The following is a 21,149-nucleotide window of genomic DNA, read 5'->3' as shown; positions in this document are numbered from 1 at the left end:
TAAGGCCCTCCCTGCGATGCACTAACTATTTTAGAACCGTGGTTACCGTGGTTACGTGTATTAGCTCACACTTCCATTATGCTTGTGTAGTCTGATATTGGGTAGTTGTGGGGTTTGTGTGCAGCAGAGAGAATTAGTGTGATAACTCAGCACCACTGAGGACTACTAAAAGGAGAATAGAAGCAAATGAAATGCTGGGCTCTTATTGCGAGCTTCATTCTTATTCACAGCTTGTGGAGCTATTTTGGGGCTTCAAGAGCCCCTTTTCGATACCTATATTGACTTTGGTCTTCGGTTTTTATAGGGTTACGCAAGCTGTTGCCGGACAAAGGAAAATCGTATAGATGAAAGAGTACGGGAGTAAAAAACCGTACACATTTCTGAAATGCGTGGCTTTTTTTTGTAGAACACCGTACATTTTATGCAGAGTTCATTGTCTGCACCGTACTATAATGCGTACAGGGAGTTGTACGCACCTGTTTAGAGTATATTCTGCGGGCTTTAAACTACCGTAGTGTCTTGTATTAAAGCCTATCTCGAATAGAAGCCTGTTTTGAATACAAGCCTCATTTTCGAGATACACTGTCGGCACATAAGCCTGGTTTTAGTGTTGAATCTGTTGACACACATAGAAATACCTGGTTTGAATAGAAGCCTGATGTGAAAAGAAGCCTAGCCCTTACATCGGCTTCTACAGGAATAAGCCCGGCTTTAATACGCGACATTACGGTAACCCAAGGCCCTCGACGCGTCATCAAAGAGTAGTAAAATTACGATTGAGCGGGCTTTTTAAACTCTGATAAGGCCCTTGGCGGGAACGTCGCTGATTGGTCGTCTCCCGGACAACGATACAGACCTCGTTCTAATTATTATGAAAACATCTCTGAAAACTTGAAAAGTCGTAATATATCTGCATACTCTGAGGTCATGCATTTTCATTCACACACATGTACCTGCACACTTCCTTGCACTGTTGTCTTTTTCTTCCAGCCACTCCATCAGCTTCCGCTATGTGTTCGGTCAGAGGAAAAACTGTTGATTGTCGTAAAGTAGGTCGTCTGAATGGCACAACAGCCTGCTGCAATATTTCTGGCACCAGTTTAGGCTGTTGCACACCAGAGTAAGTGGATACCCCTGGAGAGTCATGTCTGTGTTTCTCTCTGTCTGTGTGTGTGTGTCTCTGTGTGTGTGTGTGTGTGTGTGTGTGTGTGTGTGTGTGTGTGTGTGTGTGTGTGTGTGTGTCTCTCTCTCTCTCTCTCTCTCTCTCTCTCTCTCTCTCTCTCTCTCTCTCTCTCTCTCTCTCTCTCTCTCTTTCTTTCTATTTCTCTGTGTTTGCCAGTCATGATTTGTCCGTCCACGTGTCTACAAACGCATGCGTGTGTTTGTGGATGTCTGTCTGATTGCCATTCTGTTGGTCAATCTATCTGTTTGTGTCGTTACAAGTAGGTGTGTTTGAACTGTGACAAGCCCCTGGTATTGATCGAGACATGATAGCGTAGCTGTGTTGCAAAATATACAGTACAGGGATCGATTTATCTGGGTTCGCATCGCAGTTTGCGAATCAAAATTCACTGGCTGCGATTCGCTTTTCATTTTTTATCGCCCAAAACTGCGATGCACCAGTTGTGTGCAGCCTACATACGACTGTACACACTGCTGACTAGGGAGTAGTATTTTACTACTCCAACCAACTGGCGCGTGGCCTGTCCTGCTCAGTCCGCGCGCGGGTCGCGGATCGCGCTCTTTCGATTTTGGGCACTGCACTAGCACTGGTCGTACATGACTGCAGTCTTCTGAAGTAACTTATAGGCCATTCACACGACGGGCAAACTTACTTTTATCGTACTGTTTCCAAGGATATTTACTCGGATACGATAAACTTGGACACACGCGTGCAACTGATTTTTTATCTTGGCCGAGGCCCTTTTGCTCGCGATTATCTTTGCACGCCAGGAAAAGTGTCGGTTGTTGAAAGTGCGTACTGCAAATGCAGTGCTTGAACAAGGGAAAATTCAAAATTGAACATTTCCCGGCACTTTCAGGAGGTCACTATGGATACATTGACGGTTGCAAAGTTTGCCCAGCACCGTGTGAACTGGATCACGGTTTGCCAGTGTTATCTTGTTCACACATGTGCAAATGTTTACACGTCGTGTGAATGGCCTATTAGTTTTGTACACGGCGGAGAACATCAGGAAAGCTTTCTTCTTTCACTGTCAAGCTTACATGTAGTTTGTTTCTGTTCGACAAGGCACAGTTGAAGTAGATGGTTCTTAGTCTCATGTAGCCAACATGTCAGTGAATCTGATCAGTGATTCACTGTCTAGCAGAGGGACAAAGAACTGGACGCACCAGGAATGTCGATTCGTTTCGATGAAGAAAAGGAGAAAAGCGAAATTCGATGCGCTTTGCACGAAATATCACGATCGTTTGAGCGCTTTCCTGAGGTGTCTTTGTCGAAGGAATCTGTGGAACTGCCCTATTGAAGGACATTGTGTTGTGAAGAACTCGAAGTCGGATGGACGCTGAACATGTAACGTGCCCAAGCGAAAACTCTAACGTAAATATTCAGGTCGAACATTCGCTTGGAAAAGCAAATAGCAACTGCAGCTATTGTCCTCTTCTGTACGAAATCCTGCTATTGTACAGCTATACATGTAAACTTTTGATGAAGGAAAACTGCTAATCAATACTGGGAGTTGCTAGTCAATTGTAAAACTGTGTAGCAGTGACTGCTATGCAAAAAAAATCAAAGTAAATCGATCCCTGCAGTACATCGTCACTACTCGTAGATCATTGAGTACAGTACTCATGCACAAGTAATAGTTCTAGCTGCGTATTGGTAGCTTGTACACACACACACACACACACACACACACACACACACACACACACACACACACACACACACGCACGCGCACGCACATACACACACACACATAATACTGATCCTACAAGATGAACAGAATTTTGTCTTTCGTGTGGAACGGTTGTATATGACAGATTTTGGCAATGGGTTGCTCAACTTCCCCCTTCCAGACCCGTTCTGGTCTTCTGGTCCTTGTTCACTGACGACACCCTACTACATATGTCCAGCTAATCTGTCAAAGTGATACACATACATTATGTACAGGCCGCTAGCTACTATACTAGGTGTCAACGTAGTGGCTCGCGCTTGATTGCTGAATACCAGTACCGTATTTTCCCCCGTAAACGTACACGTCTCCAATACTAGTACATCTCCGATTGTAGTTCATGTTGAGTGCGGATCAAAAATATGAAAGGACCCGTGTCTAAGAATAGTACATGCTGCAATGATGTGATGGGCATTACTGGGGTACATTGTTTGGGGATAATACGGTATTATAATATTATTCTTGCGTGTACACACCTTACGCCCAGGCTTATTCATTTCCCACTACCGGTGTTTGATATTACTGTAAAACATGTCATTTTCGGTGTCACTTTAATTTCGGTGATTTCGATAGAGAAACCGAAACCAGGCACCTAAATTTAAATTACACCTAAAGGCCCTAGAGTATGCACTGTATGTGAAGGGAATGCTGATCACCTAATTCTACATTACACCGGAAACCCGGCAGGTCCCGGCAGGTCCCGGCAGTAAAACACACCTCTAATGTTACATTCATCAATTAGGAGGAGCCGTGGTTGGCTCTGGCCATCCCGGCAAGAAGGCAGATATGCTTGTTCGATTGGTGAATTAAAATATAAATACCATACCATACATGTTTTACAGTATTTTAAATCAGCCAAAATCTCCAGTGTGAATTATGTCATGATACGATAGCAAAGATGACGGAAAAGAATGATTTTTTATACTGTTCAACCGTATTTGCACTGGGTCAAGTGTCTTACAAGATTTCAAAATCGGATGATAGAGAAATTATGAAACGTGGGCTTGTCTTCCACCCTTCCGGACAGATACATTTTATCCTACAAGAAGGACGCTGTATGTGCTACATGTATATATGATTGCCTTTGTCATGGCCGCGCGTTGGCGGGTTTGTGACTTGGCTTAGATCAGTCTAGTGGCTACCCAGGTAGACGACTAATATAGTCGCCATCCAAGTTGCTAGCTCACACAGAACGACAGGTTTCTAATTCCACTTGAACAGTGTTTTTTTTAACCATTGCAGTACTAGATCGAAAGATCAAGTGTGAAGAGTCAAAGACCCAAAGCAGGAGCCAAGCGAGAGAGCACTAGAGTAGTGAGCTCCCCGAGAGTCGAGGATCGAGAGGAGTAGTGAGCTCCCCGGATCGAGGATGAATGTTAGCAAAACAGCTCCTTATATATGCTACATTATGTGATCAAAAGTATACAGCGGCAAGAATGCGTATTATTTCTATAATTATTACAACCAGTGGTACATGGTGCAATATGTGCAATCAGCCAAACTAGAATATAGTACAAAGATCAATCAATACGGGGAGCTCGCTCACCCAAATGTGAATATCAGTGATCTCCAAATGCTGGCATGATCTTGGTCCGCGATCCGGTGGCTGGGATGCATTGCAGCAGTACAGGCGGGAAGCGTAGCTGCGTCCTTCGGTTCACCCAATAGGGCTTGAAAGTGATGACGTCAAAAACGGCCAGGGAGTAGTAAGTTGACATCAGATTTCTATTTTGGATCCACTAAGGTGTGACTTTGCTATTGCCTCAGTATGTGGGTGCATAGCAACCCACTCATGTCGTATGCAGGCATGACTTTTACTTCGCCACCAGTTGTAACCCCGCCCCCAGTAGCCAAATCAGTCAGTTTCACTGGCTACATCACCTTGCTGTGAGTAAGACAGCTTGAAATGTGCTTGGATCCATACAAAAACTGGATCCAAGTGGATCCAGTTTTTGAATTTTTGAAATTGTTGCTATGCTGTGACGTGGCACTTTCAAGCCCTATATGGGCTCTTCCCCCAAACATAGCAGCAGACGGCAATGCCGTATTCCCTCCAATGGGCCTGGGGTCTAGAGTACGCAAAGTACTATCGACCCTTTGCGTCTTACGACACGAGAAGAGGCGCCATTCTTGCTCAACTGACAAAGGTATCAGGTCCCTTGCAGGACTAAGCGTGGTTTCCTCAAGCTCAGAGTGTAGTGAGTACAATGCTGACGGTTTGTACTGAAGGTGTTGCCGACGTACGACAACACTTTGCGGCTCTAGGCCACGAGTTGTAAGCCATGATTGCTCAACTAACGAAAGTGCCAAGTCCTTCGCAGGACTAATCATGGTTCTTACAGAACTCTAGAATATTTTGGAGTCTAGCTTTGGCTGCTGAACTCAATGCGTGGTCGCTTCCACGACGAGTCTGATCCGGGTCATGACACCTTAAAATGGAGTCCTGCAGCGCATTCTGGGAACTGCTTTCGTTTCAAATGATTATCCGTACATGGCATGCTGGCTTGTGTGCCCCCCCCCCCCCCTCTCTCTGTAGGTTGTCCATTGAGCTTTCTGTCGTGGATTTTGCATGTGTCTGTCTGTCTGTCTGTCTGTCTGCCTGTCTGTTTCCCCTGGTCCCGTGTCTGATCACACCCGGTATATGCTCCGGCATATCTCAGCACTGACAGCTTCCTGATGGACCTAGTGAGAGATGTGTCCCCACAGTGTGGCCGAGACTTGATCAAGGACCAGAAGGCGTGCTTCACAAACGTTGCCATCTGCCTCAGCAAGGTGCAGAAGACCATCAGCAGTGGCTCGCCTCTGAATATTCTGGGTGCTCTGACCGCTTTGAAAGGGTGCGATGTCCTGGACAAATGTTCGCAAGCAGCCTCAAGTGAGTGATTTCAGTCGTGTGTGTTCAATACCAAGATTTCAGAACCTGGCTATGTAATCTTAGTATACTCAAACCGGGTACTAGTATTTCGATGTATGTCGCTACTAAAAACCTGACGGGGCAAGGGCTGTTGAAGCTTGCATTCATATCAGTTCATGTGACTTAATACTGCGCGAGGTGTTTGTCAAAGAATGGCACTATGAGGTCAACACCCGCCGGTCCAGGCCGCTGATCGAGGAGCCTTATATGGCTGAGCTCTTGTGCTATTCTGTTGTGGTCTACAGGTACAGCCACGTGCACCCGGGGAGAGGAATTGTGTAACACCGTCATCACTGAGACCTCCCAGTACCGTCCATTCGCCTCCGTCCTACCCAAGAGGAATAATAAGCTATGCCTGCCCACCTCATGCACGGCGGATGTCACAGTAAGCATGCCCCCCGGGAGCTGATGCTGCTGTCTGCATGCCATCAATGCAATTGCAACAGTGGCTAAGCATCGCAGCCAATATCATGGTGGCTCTCATTCACTGGTGGACACCCAGCCTGTGGATGTCTTCTCGTGCACTGCGGCGACATGTGGATATCTTTGTAATAGATCAGGTGCACAATGACGTGCACAGCATGTGTAGAAAGTGTGTACAGCATGTGTAGAAAGTGTGCACAGCGTGTGTATAGTGTTTGTACAAACCTGTGGGATGAATGGGCGTTGCACTGTGTTTAGATCTGCAAAGCGCTGAAAGTCTCTTCGGAGAACCCATTTTGTCTGGAAAATGTGTACAGATAGTATCACATTCTGTCCGTCCAGGAAATCGCGATTCCACGGATGCAACAAATTTCGCGATTTTTGCCCAAACCCGCGATTTCCCGCGTTTTTTGTTTTTTTCTGCATTATTATTGTTTTTTTTATTCTCGTAGCCGTCCCGAATGGTATTCACGACGGCAGAATTGACTGTGAGCATGTGTGTGTGAGAGTGGGAGAACGACATGAAAAAGAAAAGAAGAGTTTTGTAATAAAGGTCCAATTTAAGTAAGAAAATTTCTGCATTTATAGGCCATGGTAAAAAATAAAGTTGATTCTCAGGTCATGAGCCTGTGAAAATCGGTGCGAGTGAGCGATTTTTTATTTTATTTCCCACGATTTTATTATTTCCAAAGATAGGGTCACACCAGGGAGTCGTCAAATACCATTTGACGACTCCCTGGGTCACACATATGTACATGGTCACATGTTCACATGTTTGTCCAGGTTCGGCCTCATTTCCTCTGTGCTGCGCTGACGAGTCCACAATAGACGAAACAGTTCTGTCCGCAGATTGAGTTTGGTCACATGTTCATTATTATATCCAGGCCAGGGAGTAGAAAAATACCGGTATTTTACTACTCCCTGATTCATGCCTTTCGCATTGACCGTTTTCATGCACGCATATGCATGCATAGAAATAAAAAAGATCGTTGGTGCGCCGCCAAAAATCGGTGAGCGCGTACTTGAGAATCAAAGATAATTTTTACCATGGCCTTACATCCCACATGTTTATGTACTTTTCACGCAGTGCTTTCCATGATCCTGTAGGTTATTTGCACAGCACGACTCGTACTACTCCCGAGTAGATACACTGTGCAAAATAGTAACGATTCTAACGATGCAACAAATGTCGGGATGTGGCCCAACTTGCCCCAAGTCCGCAATTTTCTGCAAATAATTCCACGAATTCCTCGCAAATTCCGCATCTTTCCGCACTTTTCGCCGCATTTTTTGTTGTTTTCTGCCGCAATTTCTTGCGCAAGTTTTCGAGAATTTTCCCGCAAATTCCCGCAGGGACAGCACACTGCTGTTGTGCAAGCGGTGTTTAGTAACGTTACAGTAGAAGAGGAACATGGAGTGGCCTTTCAGTGGTGTACCCAGGGAGGGTGCTTTGGGTGTGCGTTAATTCTGGCGGGAGAATTAGCAATTCCGCCCTCTCTTCAGAATTAACGGAATTGCATTCCGTCAATTCTGACGACAGAATTTGTGTAATCGAACGGTGCATGCACTATAACTATTTCTAGAATTGACCGAAATGTGTGTAGTCGAACGCGCCCAATGAAGTGGTGTGTCTGTGTGTTGATGAGATGTATGTACATGCATGCGCATGTGTGTGTGTGTGTGTGTGTGTGTGTGTGTGTATGTGTGTGTGTGTGTGTGTGTATGTGTGTGTGTGTGTATGTGTGTGTGTGTGTGTACCTTTCTCCACCATTTATGTGTTGCCATGGCGGGCTGAAGTCAGTGAGCAAGCTGCTGTACGCAGCGCTTTGCTTCCCGTTCTGTCAGCTGACTGGCGGGGGAGCTAGCCTGGGCCTGGGCGGAACCTGTTTCATCTCATCAGTGAACGTGTCTTGTCCAGTGTCTGGTAAGAACAGTGAGCCGAGACTGTGATGATGTGGTTGCATTTTGATTTCACACTTTTTCTAAGTTAAGTAAGTAGTAAGGCAGATACTAGTACACATCGGCTATGTTCGACTTACCGGCAGTTGAACAGCAACAACAGCTAGAGTCGTGGAAACTGAAATCCGACCCCTGATTACCATGCTGGAGTGCAGCGTCAGTCTATAGTGGTCTCTATTCCGGTAGTGTACTATCAGTTTATAGTGGTCTCTATTCCGGTAGTGTACTATCAGTTTATAGTGGTCTCTATTCCGGTAGTGTACTATCAGTTTATAGTGGTCTCTATTCTGGTAGTGTACTATCAGTCTTTATGCTGACCTTTCATACAAACTTCCAGTCAACTTGCCCATCATGCTGGCGGCTTATACTGGGCATATAAGCCTCATACCTCATACAAACCCCATATAGACCGCCACCATAGAAACAGGAAGAAGTTGACTGTCAGTTTGTATAAAGGTCAGCATAAGTATAATACATCCCACTAGTACGCTTGTACGTGAAATATAAACCATCATACAAACCTCGGCTTCGCCTCAGTTTGTATGTCGGTTTATATTTCACGTACAAGCGTACTGCTGGGTTGTATTATAATTATAGTGGTCTCTATTCCGGTAGTGTACTAGCGCGCGCTGGATTGTTCCAATGCGAGTGCAACGAGCTGGGGTCGAATTTCAGCTGCCACCGCTGTGCTATACATGACATTGTATTGTAGTTTTGACCAGCGAATGTGTGTGTGTATTCTGCTCCTAGTCGACCATAAACAGATGATGCCGTGGCCGAGCACAGGCCTGCGCCAGATAGAGTGCGCCTGCAGGTAGATTGTGTGTGTGTGTGTGTGTGCGTGTGTGTGTGTGTGTGTGTGCATGTGTGTGCATGCGTGTGTGTGTGTGTGTGTGCATGTGTGTGTGTGTGTGTGTGTGTGTGTGTGTGTGTGTGTGTGTGTGCGCGTGAGAACCGTACTGCAGCAATACCTAGTGTGTTCGCGAGCAAGTGGTTTTTTTCATATACTTCGAAGTACAGTAATAGAAATACCATTCCGTTTTCTGTGATCTGCCGTGCAAGGTTCATCGGCACTGTACACTGACCAGAAAGCCGACTGCCAGACGTATACGTTCAACGTGGGTACAATGCCGCCCATGTCTTCTCCGTTCGGCGGAGGTGCAGGGACGCACAGCGGAGGTGCAGGGACGCACAGCGGAGGTGCAGGGACGCACAGCGGAGGTGCAGGGACGCACAGCGGTGGCCATGCCGTGTCACCGACAAGTGGCGACTCGCGGTCTCCTTCCTCTCACGGCGTGAGCAGCGCTCTTGTGGCGATTGTCTGCGTGTGCAGCATTCTCATTGTTGTTCTAGTCACCATCGGCGTGGTGTATTTTGTGCGACGCAGACGCAGCACTGGAAGAGCACCGGTCACCTACTCTGGCCTGGACGATGAGGATGATGATATCATCACCTAGCCTATAATTATGATATCATCACCTAGCCTTAATGTGGTATGGTCCTCCTCCGTGTGTGTGTGTGTGTGTGCGTATGTGTGTGTGTATGTGTGTGTGTGTGTGTGTGTGTGTGTGTATGTGTGTGTGTGTGTATGTGTGTGTGTGTGTGTGTCTGTGTATGTGTGTGTGTGTGTGTGTGTGTGTGTGTGCGTATGTGTGTGTATGTGTGTGTGTGTGTGTGTGTGTGTGTGTGTGCGTATGTGTGTGTGTGTGTGTGTGTGTGTGTGTGTGTGTGTGTGTGTGTGTGTGTGTGTGTGTGTGTGTGTGTGTGTGTGTGTGCGTATGTGTGCGTATGTGTGTGTGCGTGTGTGTGTGTGCGTGTGTGTGTATATGTGTGTGTGTGTGTGTGTGTGTGTGTGTGTGTGTGTGTGTGTGTGTGTGTGTGTGTGTGTGCATGTGTGTGTGTGCGTATGTGTGTGTGTGCACGGCCATCGGCATTGCTTGCCTGCTACACTGAAGTGCTATGAAAGCGTGCATTGCGTTTGTTTGTTGACTTTGCCAGTCCGTAGTTTTGCCGGACTTTACCAGTCCGTTTTGAATCACCAAGTACATGTATAATGATAATTATTATTATTATTATACTGTTACAGGCTTACAGCACACTATAAATAATTTTTGCAATTCTGACAAGTTTGTAGTCCCACTGCTATAATTATAATTTCCACTGGTTACCAAGAGTGTGCAGCTTCTGAATTTTCTGCATTGATGTCGAATTGCGTCACAGTTGGTGCCGATGTGCAGCGGGAAGTGACATAGTGCGTACACGTCAGCTGCAGTTCTGCAGCAGGATACATGTTTGAATCCTTGTTGGCGAGCGGGTACGCACTACATCACGGCAATGATGTAATCCAGGAATTTTGCTGTTACAGCAACCCATTCAACTGCAGGTGGAACCCTGATGTTTTGAATACTGATGCCGGGCTTAGCATGCCTAGTTCGAGGTTCGAATTATCAGACATTGTTATAAATCTGGGAATCGTATGGATAGAAATCGATTTCCCATGCATGAATCCCCTTTAGAAAATGTGTGCGATTTGTGCTGATAATGCCGGCAGAAACATTCGCAGAACTTGATACTTTTCCTGGTATGTTTCATGCACGTTTGGTACCTGGATAAAGAAATGGAACAGAATTCGAATAAGTGCCTGCCATAACGTTTGTATTGTTCTGCCAATTTCACTGTCTTTCAAGCAGAATCTGCCAATTTTCGAGCATTATCCACCAATGGCTCTCAGAGTCCCTCCCTCAATCAAGGCACAGTCACATCACGGTACATGTATATTGGCCACTGTGTCGCTACTTCGAGTCTGAGTATTTTGGAATGAAGAAGGCTTACCAATGGCAATGATTGCTATGATAACAAAATCATTGGTCAGCATTTTGTCACCATAGCAATCATTGGTCAGCATTTTGTCACCATAGCAATCATCGGAACTAAATATAGGGCTTGAAAGTGATGACGTCAAAAACGGCCTGGGAGTAGTAAATTGACATCAGATTTCTATTTTGGATCCACTAAGGTGTGACTTTGCTATTGCCTCAGTATGTGGGTGCATAGCAACCCACTCATGTCGTATGCAGGTGCAACTTTTACTTCGCCACCAGTTGTCACCCCGCCCCCACTAGCCAAATCAGTCAGTTTCACTGGCAACATCACCTTGCTGTAAGTGAGACCGCTTGAAATGTGCTTGGATCCATACAAAAACTGGATCCAGGTGGATCCAGTTTTCGAATTTTTCAAATTGTTGCTATGCCATTGCTATGGAGTGACGTAGCACTTTCAAGCCCTATTGCGACAGAGCTTTCGGCCATATTTTTAATTCATTGCATTCCCAACTCATCACAACCACGCGCTCTTCAGCCGAACCATACAGACACCAGCAAGGACACTTCCGTTGAGAGATAATATTGCTCCACGCCTCTAGACAGCTGTTTCGCTCCCTGTCAGAGCTCATCAGTAGAGGATGATAATGATGATAATGGAGGAATGATCATTCTTATACACCAGAAATGGCGCAAGTGCGCGCTTTCCACATATATCAATGGCATATGCAAGCTGCTAAAATGGTAAAGTGTGAGAACAGCGATAAATAATCATAGTACGCGCTCATTGGTGGAGAAACACACCACACAAGCGACGAAAATCTTACTCGGACTACTGATGCCAATGGAAAGTACATGTATGTAAAAATAACAGCTGTCTAGAGGCGTGGAGCAATATTATCTCTCAACGGAAGTGTCCTTGCTGGTTCGGCTGAAGAGCGCGTGGTTGTGATGAGTTGGGAATGCAATGAATTAAAAATATGGCCGAAAGCTCTGTCGCAATATTAAATTTTAGTTCTGAAGTTTTAATGCGCCGTTAGCCATTTCTGGTGTATAAGAATGATCATTCCTCCATTATCATCATTATCATCCTCTACTGATGAGCTCTGACAGGGAGCGAAACAGCTGTCTAGAGGCGTGGAGCAATTATTATCTCTCAACGGAAGTGTCCTTGCTGGTGTCTGTATGGTTCGGCTGAAGAGCGCGTGGTTGTGATGAGTTGGGAATGCAATGAATTAAAAATATGGCCGAAAGCTCTGTCGCAATATTTAGTTCTGAAGTTTTAATGCGCCGTTAGTGGCAGAGCAGAGTGGACACGAAGAGTCGGTGAAGAAAGAAGGAGAGATGACAAGACGAGTCGGTGAAGAAGGAAGGAGGAAAGCAAGACACATCTGCAGCATCTTTGATCAAACTGAGCTGAGCTGCTGATACGAAGCGTTGACCAAGCATCCCTGACTGGAGTGAATGCCCCAGCTGGCCTCTCGTTTGTCAGTGGTTGCTACTAGACCTGTTAGTATCACACTCACGACTACAAGTTTCCTGGTGTGCATCGACATCGGCATCAGTGGGGCCTCCCGCTGTCGATCCTGTTGACGGGCGGACAGGTCGGTGTGAATCCTGAACGGCAACCGAGCCTGTCGCGTTGGGGGATCTCGGCGGTGAGTCTCGCCTCGCCTGCATACATGGACATTGCAACATCATAATAATAAACAACATACATGTACTTTCCATTGGCATCAGTAGTCCGAGTAAGATTTTCGTCGCTTGTGTGGTGTGTTTCTCCACCAATGAGCGCGTACTATGATTATTTATCGCTGTTCTCACACTTTACCATTTTAACAGCTTGCATATGCCATTGATATATGTGGAAAGCGCGCACTTGCGCCATTTCTGGTGTATAAGAATGATCATTCCTCCATTATCATCATTATCATCCTCTACTGATGAGCTCTGACAGGGAGCGAAACAGCTGTCTAGAGGCGTGGAGCAATATTATCTCTCAACGGAAGTGTCCTTGCTGGTGTCTGTATGGTTCGGCTGAAGAGCGCGTGGTTGTGATGAGTTGGGAATGCAATGAATAGCAATCATCGGCCAGCATTTTGTCACCATAGCAATCATTGGTCAGCATTCTGTCACCATAGCAATCATCGGTCAGCATTCTGTCACCATAGCAATCATTGGCAAGCATTTTGTCGCCAGCAATCATTGGTAAGCTTTCTTAGGTCCAAAATAGAAGAAGTACTAGTAGTAGTACTCTAAGAAAATATGGGTGCAGTGGCCAACATACATGTACTAGAAGTACACAAAGGCAGAAGAGAACAGAGACCACCACCAGCTAGGTCATTTGTCGTAACGCTGCGTTTCATGCACATAGCAAAGCTAAGGCAATCCCCAGACAACTGAAGTACAATCATGTACATCGCCGAAGTCGGTACCACTATCTCGTATTGTGCCCAGCGCGGGCTTGCGACTAGCTGGTTAGGAGGTGACAGCGTTGTGAATGACCTGGGCCGGGGGTATTCCTCACCGTCTGTTCTCACCGTCCAGGAGCGACACTGTGACTCACGCTGCGATCTGGTGTTCACGAGGTGTTTGTCGGGCTGGAAACGGAGCGTCTCTGTAAGTTTGTATCTCTGGTGACGGTTTGGCCTGGAGAGCACTATATAAGTGGTGCCCTTCCAGACACAATCTTCCTCAGCCTACTCAAGTTCAACTGGTGAGGGGTGAATTCCCCGAAACACTGTGTATTGGGCAGGGAGTGGTGCTTTCTTGCAGGTTTGCCGAGTCAAAGTTTCGTGATGGACTTCTTGTGTGTTGTCTGGATGGCAGTCGCGAGTCAGTCAAGTGTCAAGTCAGTCGGCCGAAAGTGCGAGCTCCGGTGTGGGGGAGCAAACACTTTCCCATCATGGTATACATGTACTGTAATAGACTGAGAAGGTAGCTTATTCTCCAAACTTGAGTAGTGCTTAGCGTTAGTGTAGTTCAAGTGAGGTTTCTGCTAGAGCATAGTACACGTACATGCCAGCAACGACAACAGAACTGAACGCCATGTTCACAGTATTGGCCCAATCACTGGCCCAAGTGCGTCCCAAAGTGAAGATATTTGACGCAGTGGAACCTTCTTTCCCGGCACTCTGCGTGTGTATACAGCAGGGCGAGAAGGAGCTCAGGCCAAGACACTGATCCAGGACTGTCAAGGACAACCTTGTACAGGAACAGGGGGTAGAGCACAGGAAAAGGAAATTGTGAAGAAAATACTTTGAAGTACAGTGACGTACTAGAGTTTGTGTTTTCCTTGATCTAAAGTAATAAAAAATTGACACATTGCTAACATCAAAATAATTGATGTCATAACTAAATTAAGCATGAACCTCGAGTTTGCTGCTGGGTGTTCAAAGTCTGCACTGCCGTTCCAGTCCCCATTCAGGGCTTAACCGCTGATTTCCCCAATGGCTGCAGTTGTACAGTGGGGATGGCGTAACTGACTTCAAGCAAAGACCTCCGCCTGAGTCTGTGCATCACTAGCAACAACTGCCCATGTTGGCATGGCCATAGCTGAATGCTGCGAATGCCTTGATGGAACAATTCCGCAGCAGTATGGCCGGAGAAGTGACTGTGATGTCATAGATCTGCACAGTGTATGGACATTGTGATGTCACTGCCCATATTAGTACGCAGCATCTTTCCACAACAGACAATACTGTAGACCAGAATTGCACTCTGAAGCAATGGGCACCACGCACACACACGCACACACACACACACACACACACACACACACACGCACACACACGCACACACACACACACACACACACACACACACACACACACACACATCACACACGCACGCACACACACACATCACACATGCACACACACACACACACACACACACACACACATACACTGGCAGGAGATTATACGTACAGCGGCAGGCTTGTCTCTGGTACACTGTGCTACCGGCGCATGCACCAGGCTGCCACCGTTGCCACCACACCAAACCCAACAAGAAGCATCGTGCCATGGCGCGTCATGCCCGGTACTGAACGGTCACAATTCTCGGTGACAGCATCTTTATCGGTATGATCTATGCCAGTGTGGCTGGTATGGGCTGCCATCGGACTCATGACAAACGTAGGCGATGTGTCGGGGTTGCGAGAGTCGCTTATCGGCAGAAGATCTTGAGCGGGTGGCTGGTCATCAGGCAGGCCTGAAACAATAGATTAAGAGAACAAGATCATCGCAGCAGTGCGATCCGAGACTTGCAGCCGAGAGGACTGCATGGCGCACAGGGTCAGCCGAGAGGACTGCATGGCGCACAGGGTCAGCCGAGAGGACTGCATGGCGCACAGGGTCAGCCGAGAGGACTGCATGGCGCACAGGGTCAGCCGAGAGGACTGCATGGCGCACAGGGTCAGCCGAGAGGACTGCATGGCGCACAGGGTCACAACAAGGAAACAAGGGGACGAGAGAATGGAGCATACAAATATGGAGAGCGGCATGCATATATCATGGGTACATCACATGCATATATCATGGGTACATCACATGCATATATCATGGGTACATCACATGCATATATTATGGGTACATCACATGCATAGCTCCTGTGGTGGAGGCGCTGTTCCATTCATTCCACGTGCTCATCAACTACATACAGTGTACATACAGTGTACATACAGTGCCCATACAGTGTACACACAGTGCACATACAGTGTACATACAGTGTACATACAGTGTACATACAGTGTACATACAGTGTACATACAGTGTACATACAGTGTACATACAGTGTACATACAGTGTCCATACAGTGTACATACAGTGCACATACAGTGTACATACAGTGTACATACAGTGCACATACAGTGTACACACAGTGCACATACAGTGTACATACAGTGTACATACAGTGTACATACAGTGTACATACAGTGTACATACAGTGTACATACAGTGCACATACAGTGTACATACAGTGTACATACAGTGTACATACAGTGTACATACAGTGTACATACAGTGTACATACAGTGTCCATACAGTGTACATACAGTGTACATACAGTGCACATACAGTGTACATACAGTGTACATACAGTGTACATACAGTGTACATACAGTGTACATACAGTGTACATACAGTGTACATACAGTGCACATACAGTGTACATACAGTGTACATACAGTGCACATACAGTGTACACACAGTGCACATACAGTGCACATACAGTGTACATACAGTGTACATACAGTGTCCATACAGTGTACATACAGTGTACATACAGTGCACATACAGTGTACATACAGTGTACATACAGTGTACATACAGTGTACATACAGTGCACATACAGTGCACATACAGTGTACATACAGTGTACATACAGTGTACATACAGTGTACATACAGTGCACATACAGTGTACATACAGTGTACAGTCAACGGCAACTCTGAGTTGTACAGTGTGCTATGTAGCAAGCCAGACTCGATGAGCAGCTCAAGTTGATAGCTGCATGTGCCACAACAGACTGGACTCACCTGTTAACGATGGAGCAGATAGGACGTGCCTCTGTTCCGAAAGCTCTCTCAGCACCGGTCTTGGATACTCATTGTTGAAGCGGTCGTGCTTGGGCTGCTCCAGTGACCGGGTACCATCTGCTCCAGTTTCTGATGATATGAGCGTTCCCGTGGAGCCTCCGCTACCTACAATACACACACCGATAAGATTGGAACAGACCGGTGGGGAAAGGCCGATGGGCACATGCCGGTGGGGAAAGGCCGATGGGGACAGGCCGGTGGGGACAGGCCGGTGGGCACACACAAATGGAGTTCCGGAACACAACATTTAGTCGCATTCATACGAGCGTAGAAGCCTTCATCAGCGCCCAACTTGGAGTGCTCCTTTCACTACTCCTTTGGTCGCTGACAGCATGCTGGACATGTACAACGAGAACATGTACTGGGCGGTTTTGCCGTCAGAGAACCTTTCGAAAATGGAGTTGAGCACTCTTGGCAAGTATAAGTAGCAAAGGTTCCTGAAAATAGTGCTCAATACGCTGAGAATAGAGCATTTCACACAACCATGCACCGTCACACAGCCATGCACCGTGAAACCGTCACACAGCCATGCACACAGCCATGCACACAGCCATGCACACAGCCATGCACACAGCCATGCACACAGCCATGCACACAGCCATGCACACAGCCATGCACACCGCCATCATAGTGACTAACCACTTGCAGTGTATGCTGGTGGTGGATCATCACCGCCGGGTAGACTGGCTAACGGAGGAACCGTCTCCTGCCGTCCATGTATATCCCTGGGTAGTGCACCTGAGCAGGTGTGAATGTGAATACTACAAACTATCAGTAGCCACACTAAACCAGTCAGAGTACATGGCAGCTAAAGACAGCTCTCACGTGCATCATACAGTTACATGCACTTGCTATATAATATGACCGGCAGGCATGCATCACCATCATATTGGTAACATCAACAGATTCAACACACAGCTGCGTGCGAAGGCTACCTTCCCAATATAAGTGAGAACATCGAAGACTTCAGGCGTCTTGTCTGACCCATACTCACGTGCAGCCTCTTCGGCATCTGTATTTTCCCAGTCAGCTCTGGCTGAAAAATAGCAGAGACAAACAAAAAGAAGGTGCTCGTCGTCCCAAGCCACTGGAAGTGAGGAATATTACAGTTCTGTGGACAGGGTTCTAGCCAGGTCGAAATAGTAGGGGGGGGGGGGGGGGGGGCAGTTACCCTGTAGTCCTTTTTCCATTTTCAAAATACATGTAACTGTCTTGCAATGCGAAATGCAATGTATGGGGCGAACACCTGACTTCACCCCCAGACAAATGTGCCTTTATGAATCCCCTAGTACTGACTATCGACTGCATTTTTGTTGAATGGCAAGAAAAACCATAAAAATCGGAAAATGAATAGGGGGCAGCACTTTTTCACAGCGGGGGGGGGGGGGGCACAAACAGAGTAGGAGGGTGCTGCCCCCCTCCCCTCCCCCTACCCTCTTTGACTAGAACCCTGTGGTAGCAGTGACTGTGTGCGTGGGGGAGGAGGCATTGCTGTCAGGTTGCTGCCATGAATCATAGTGCGCAGACAACATGTGCAAGATGGCGGCCCGAATCAGTGATCATGAAAACTGGGACGGGCATGAACGGTAAGTCTAAACTTACTTACTCAACGTGTTCTCGGCTACAAGATAGCTTTCTGGTGGAGCCGCCAGTTTTCTTTCCAGTTGTGGGAAAGTAGATGTCCGTGCCAGAGCACGCAGGAAGCACTTGCGTCGATGATCCGTTGTCAAGTTCTCCAGTAATAGCCTGAATCTTTCCCGCTTCGTCGATTGCTTGAAGGTGAGCAACTGGTACACCCCTTGGCTCGGTTTAAAGGCCTGCTGCGATACCAGGTAGTCGACAATGTCATCGACATCCTTGTCAAAGTTTTCCAGCAGAAAGGTCTGCCTCGACTGAAGTTTCTTGCTCAGAGACACGTGTGCCGCCATACCTCCTCGGAAGTGGCAACCTTCCACGTCACACACACACACACACACACACACAATACACCTGTACCGAAATCAACACAGGTACATCCAAACACCAGCAGAGTGGCATAATCATCGTGACTCAGGAATGTGCGAGACAAGAAAGGATGCTCAGAACTAAACATTCACCGGGCCATGGAAGCCGGAAAATGAAGAACACTAGTACAATTCGCAGTCCCCCCCCCCCCCCTTCAAAACCAACTGCACGACTAACATTAACGAGAACAGCTACGTTGCCTTTACAGGCACACTACCTGCATGTCACGGGCATGAAGAGGGGTGGGGGGACGGGAGGAACTCATGATGATCACAAAATGGAGAGGGGCTCAGGCATGCATGGTGTAGTACTTGTGGAATGGGGGTAGGCATGCACTGCGAGTAGTCCAATGTGTAGGTTCTGTGTTTGCTACGAGTACATTTTAACATTAATATGATCAGTCGTATCACCACTCGTAATGCACTCTCAGCCGGCCAATTCCATTCCATGCCACACCTCCATGTAGAACATGTGCGATTGCGCCATTTTTGTCCTATTTGACATCATGCATACACCTGGATCCACATCCATTATCTACTACCTCCACTGATGTGAGCTCTGCCGGTTGGAGCAGAACAGCTGTCTGGAGCCTGAGTCTGCAATATCATGATCTCACCGGAAATATCCTTGCCATGGTGACACTGTGCGAGTTAAATGCATCAGTCAAGAGTGCATTGTGGAGTATATGTAGTGGTGTGACCGATATGTGCGCAATGGCCGAGTTTGTCGCTAATTTCTCTCCGTACGCCGCCAGAGTAACTCAGTTGTGTAACTAAATCTAAGCGTTTCTCTGTGCTTGGCAGTTGGCAGTCAGCAGTAATGGCTGGTCGGGGAAACTTCAAATGCGCAGTTAACCCTATTCGTACCGACCACGGTGAGTAAATTCACAATAGAGAGAGTTAACGCTTCACGTTTTTCAATTTCAAACGTGAGATCTCACGGCCAAAATGACGCTCCTCACGTTGCAACGTGAGATCTCACGGCCAAAATGACGCTCCTCACGTTGCAACGTGAGATTTCAACGCGATACAGGGCCAACCGTCACTGTGAAAAAAGCGATTCAACGCACGTTTTTTTTCTCACGTTCGAAATTTTAAAAAATCGTCACGCGTAAACTCTCTAATGTAAAACCAGCATTTGTTTTCTGGCTGGTAAATGAGATTAGGCCAAGTGGTTGTGGACTTGTTTGTGAATGGATGATAATAATTATGATAATTATAGCGCATTGACTAGTCATAAACCCACTGTTTGCAGCCAAGCACTAGCAAAGAATCGCGTCGCAAGAACAATATTTTACTTCATTCATGCCATGTCATCGTCTAGGGATTTCTCACCTTCAGTGTTCCCCCACGCAATCCCACCTGATGACGTTATGCGGACAGCAGTGATTGCGAGGAACCAATATTACCGCTGAAGCACAGTAGTAGTACCCCTACTGGCTGTAGTTCTGCTCGCTCTTACAGCCACAGCTCTCAATTCACCTGCTTGCTGCTACATGTACCAGAACGCCAACTAGGTACTAGTAGGCGTTCTGAGCACAAACCGTAACACTAACGTTAGTATAATAATTATAACTGCTAGCAGCTATTTTCAGACAGTAGTAAATATTATTGTTTCTTTTTTTAAATACTGCATTAAAAAAATTATTATACTAGTACATGACATAGTCAGTGCAGAGGTGGCCACGTAGATCTACGTGTACGTACGTGTCCGTATGCCATGTTGCATGTAGATCTACACAGTCATGCATGTACATTATGAAAAGATAAAGAATGGAACTAAGTAAGTACTTGATACCTCATTTGCTAGTACTGTTGACCATGCTACCATCTACTCTTGGTTGTATTCGTGATCCGTTGGATAAGGATGGACCCTGCTTGGCAACAAAACCTCCTACTGTCATCCCAAGTGAAAGACCGACTCCGGTTGACACGAGTCCCTAGTGAAACATCACCACCAACAGACCATTATCACTGGCACAACCACCTTACGATCAAACGAAACCAGGAAACGTGAGTAACCCTCATTTGACAGACCCCAAACTCTATCTTTTATCTCTGATTGTTATTCCTATAGTTGGTGCTGAAACGTTCCAGCTGTTCGATGAGTGTTGACCCTGAAAATGATCCAAGAAACTTTCAACATCAGCCTAGGTTAGATTTTAATCCGATACCCCATGATTACCAGAATCATAAATTTGCTCATTTTTACTCTATCATAAACTATCATAAACCGTTTTCTTTTTTTCCCATCAGACCATACCAGTTACATCAATGGTTGAGGGTAGTCTTGGTAGAGTGTTCACACCAAGCATATCTGATATGCTTGGTGTGAACACTCTACCAAGACTACCCTCAACCATTGATGTAACTGGTATGGTCTGATGGGAAAAAAGAAAACGGTTTATGATAGAGTAAAAATGAGCAAATTTATGATCTTTATAGGAATTGCTTTTCTAGCTCATTGTATCAAAGTGAATGGGTTGGTAATAAACAAATGTTGGGAAGAAAATTCAT

The 21,149-nt window shown here is 46.4% G+C and overlaps 2 protein-coding genes across 4 annotated transcripts in view; one reads left to right on the top strand and one right to left on the bottom strand.

Annotated features, from left to right (window-relative positions):
* LOC135807136 (uncharacterized) overlaps positions 1 to 9,668 on the top strand; it is a 15,872-nt gene extending 6,204 nt beyond the window's left edge. The window contains exons 6-10 of the mRNA XM_065321176.1: positions 991 to 1,120; positions 5,576 to 5,790; positions 6,075 to 6,214; positions 8,050 to 8,176; positions 9,274 to 9,668. Coding sequence (XP_065177248.1) covers positions 991 to 1,120; positions 5,576 to 5,790; positions 6,075 to 6,214; positions 8,050 to 8,176; positions 9,274 to 9,668 — 1,007 coding nt within the window. The remainder of the gene's footprint in view (positions 1 to 990; positions 1,121 to 5,575; positions 5,791 to 6,074; positions 6,215 to 8,049; positions 8,177 to 9,273) is intronic.
* A 3,452-nt stretch (positions 9,669 to 13,120) lies between these two features.
* LOC135805372 (uncharacterized) lies at positions 13,121 to 20,177 on the bottom strand. 3 transcript variants are annotated; one of them, XM_065319400.1, is made up of 6 exons: positions 19,968 to 20,171; positions 18,236 to 18,618; positions 17,624 to 17,665; positions 17,269 to 17,367; positions 16,570 to 16,734; positions 13,125 to 15,242 (listed from the first exon to the last, which is right to left on the bottom strand). In XM_065319400.1, the coding sequence occupies exons 2-6, from the start codon at positions 18,555 to 18,557 to the stop codon at positions 14,989 to 14,991; spliced, it is 882 nt and encodes a 293-aa protein (XP_065175472.1). In that variant the 5' UTR covers positions 18,558 to 18,618; positions 19,968 to 20,171; the 3' UTR covers positions 13,125 to 14,988. The 3 variants fall into 3 exon arrangements, with proteins under 3 accessions (XP_065175473.1, XP_065175472.1, XP_065175471.1); XM_065319399.1 differs by having other exon boundaries at positions 18,236 to 18,577; XM_065319401.1 differs by lacking the exon at positions 17,269 to 17,367 and having other exon boundaries at positions 13,121 to 15,242; positions 18,236 to 18,577; positions 19,968 to 20,177.
* Positions 20,178 to 21,149: the final 972 nt, after the last annotated feature.

This window comes from Sycon ciliatum, chromosome 1 (assembly GCF_964019385.1).
Source record: "Sycon ciliatum chromosome 1, ocSycCili1.1, whole genome shotgun sequence".
NCBI classification, from domain to species: Eukaryota; Metazoa; Porifera; class Calcarea; order Leucosolenida; family Sycettidae; genus Sycon; species Sycon ciliatum.
Note: the sequence above shows the minus strand (reverse complement) of the source record. Positions and strands in the feature narration are given on the sequence as shown.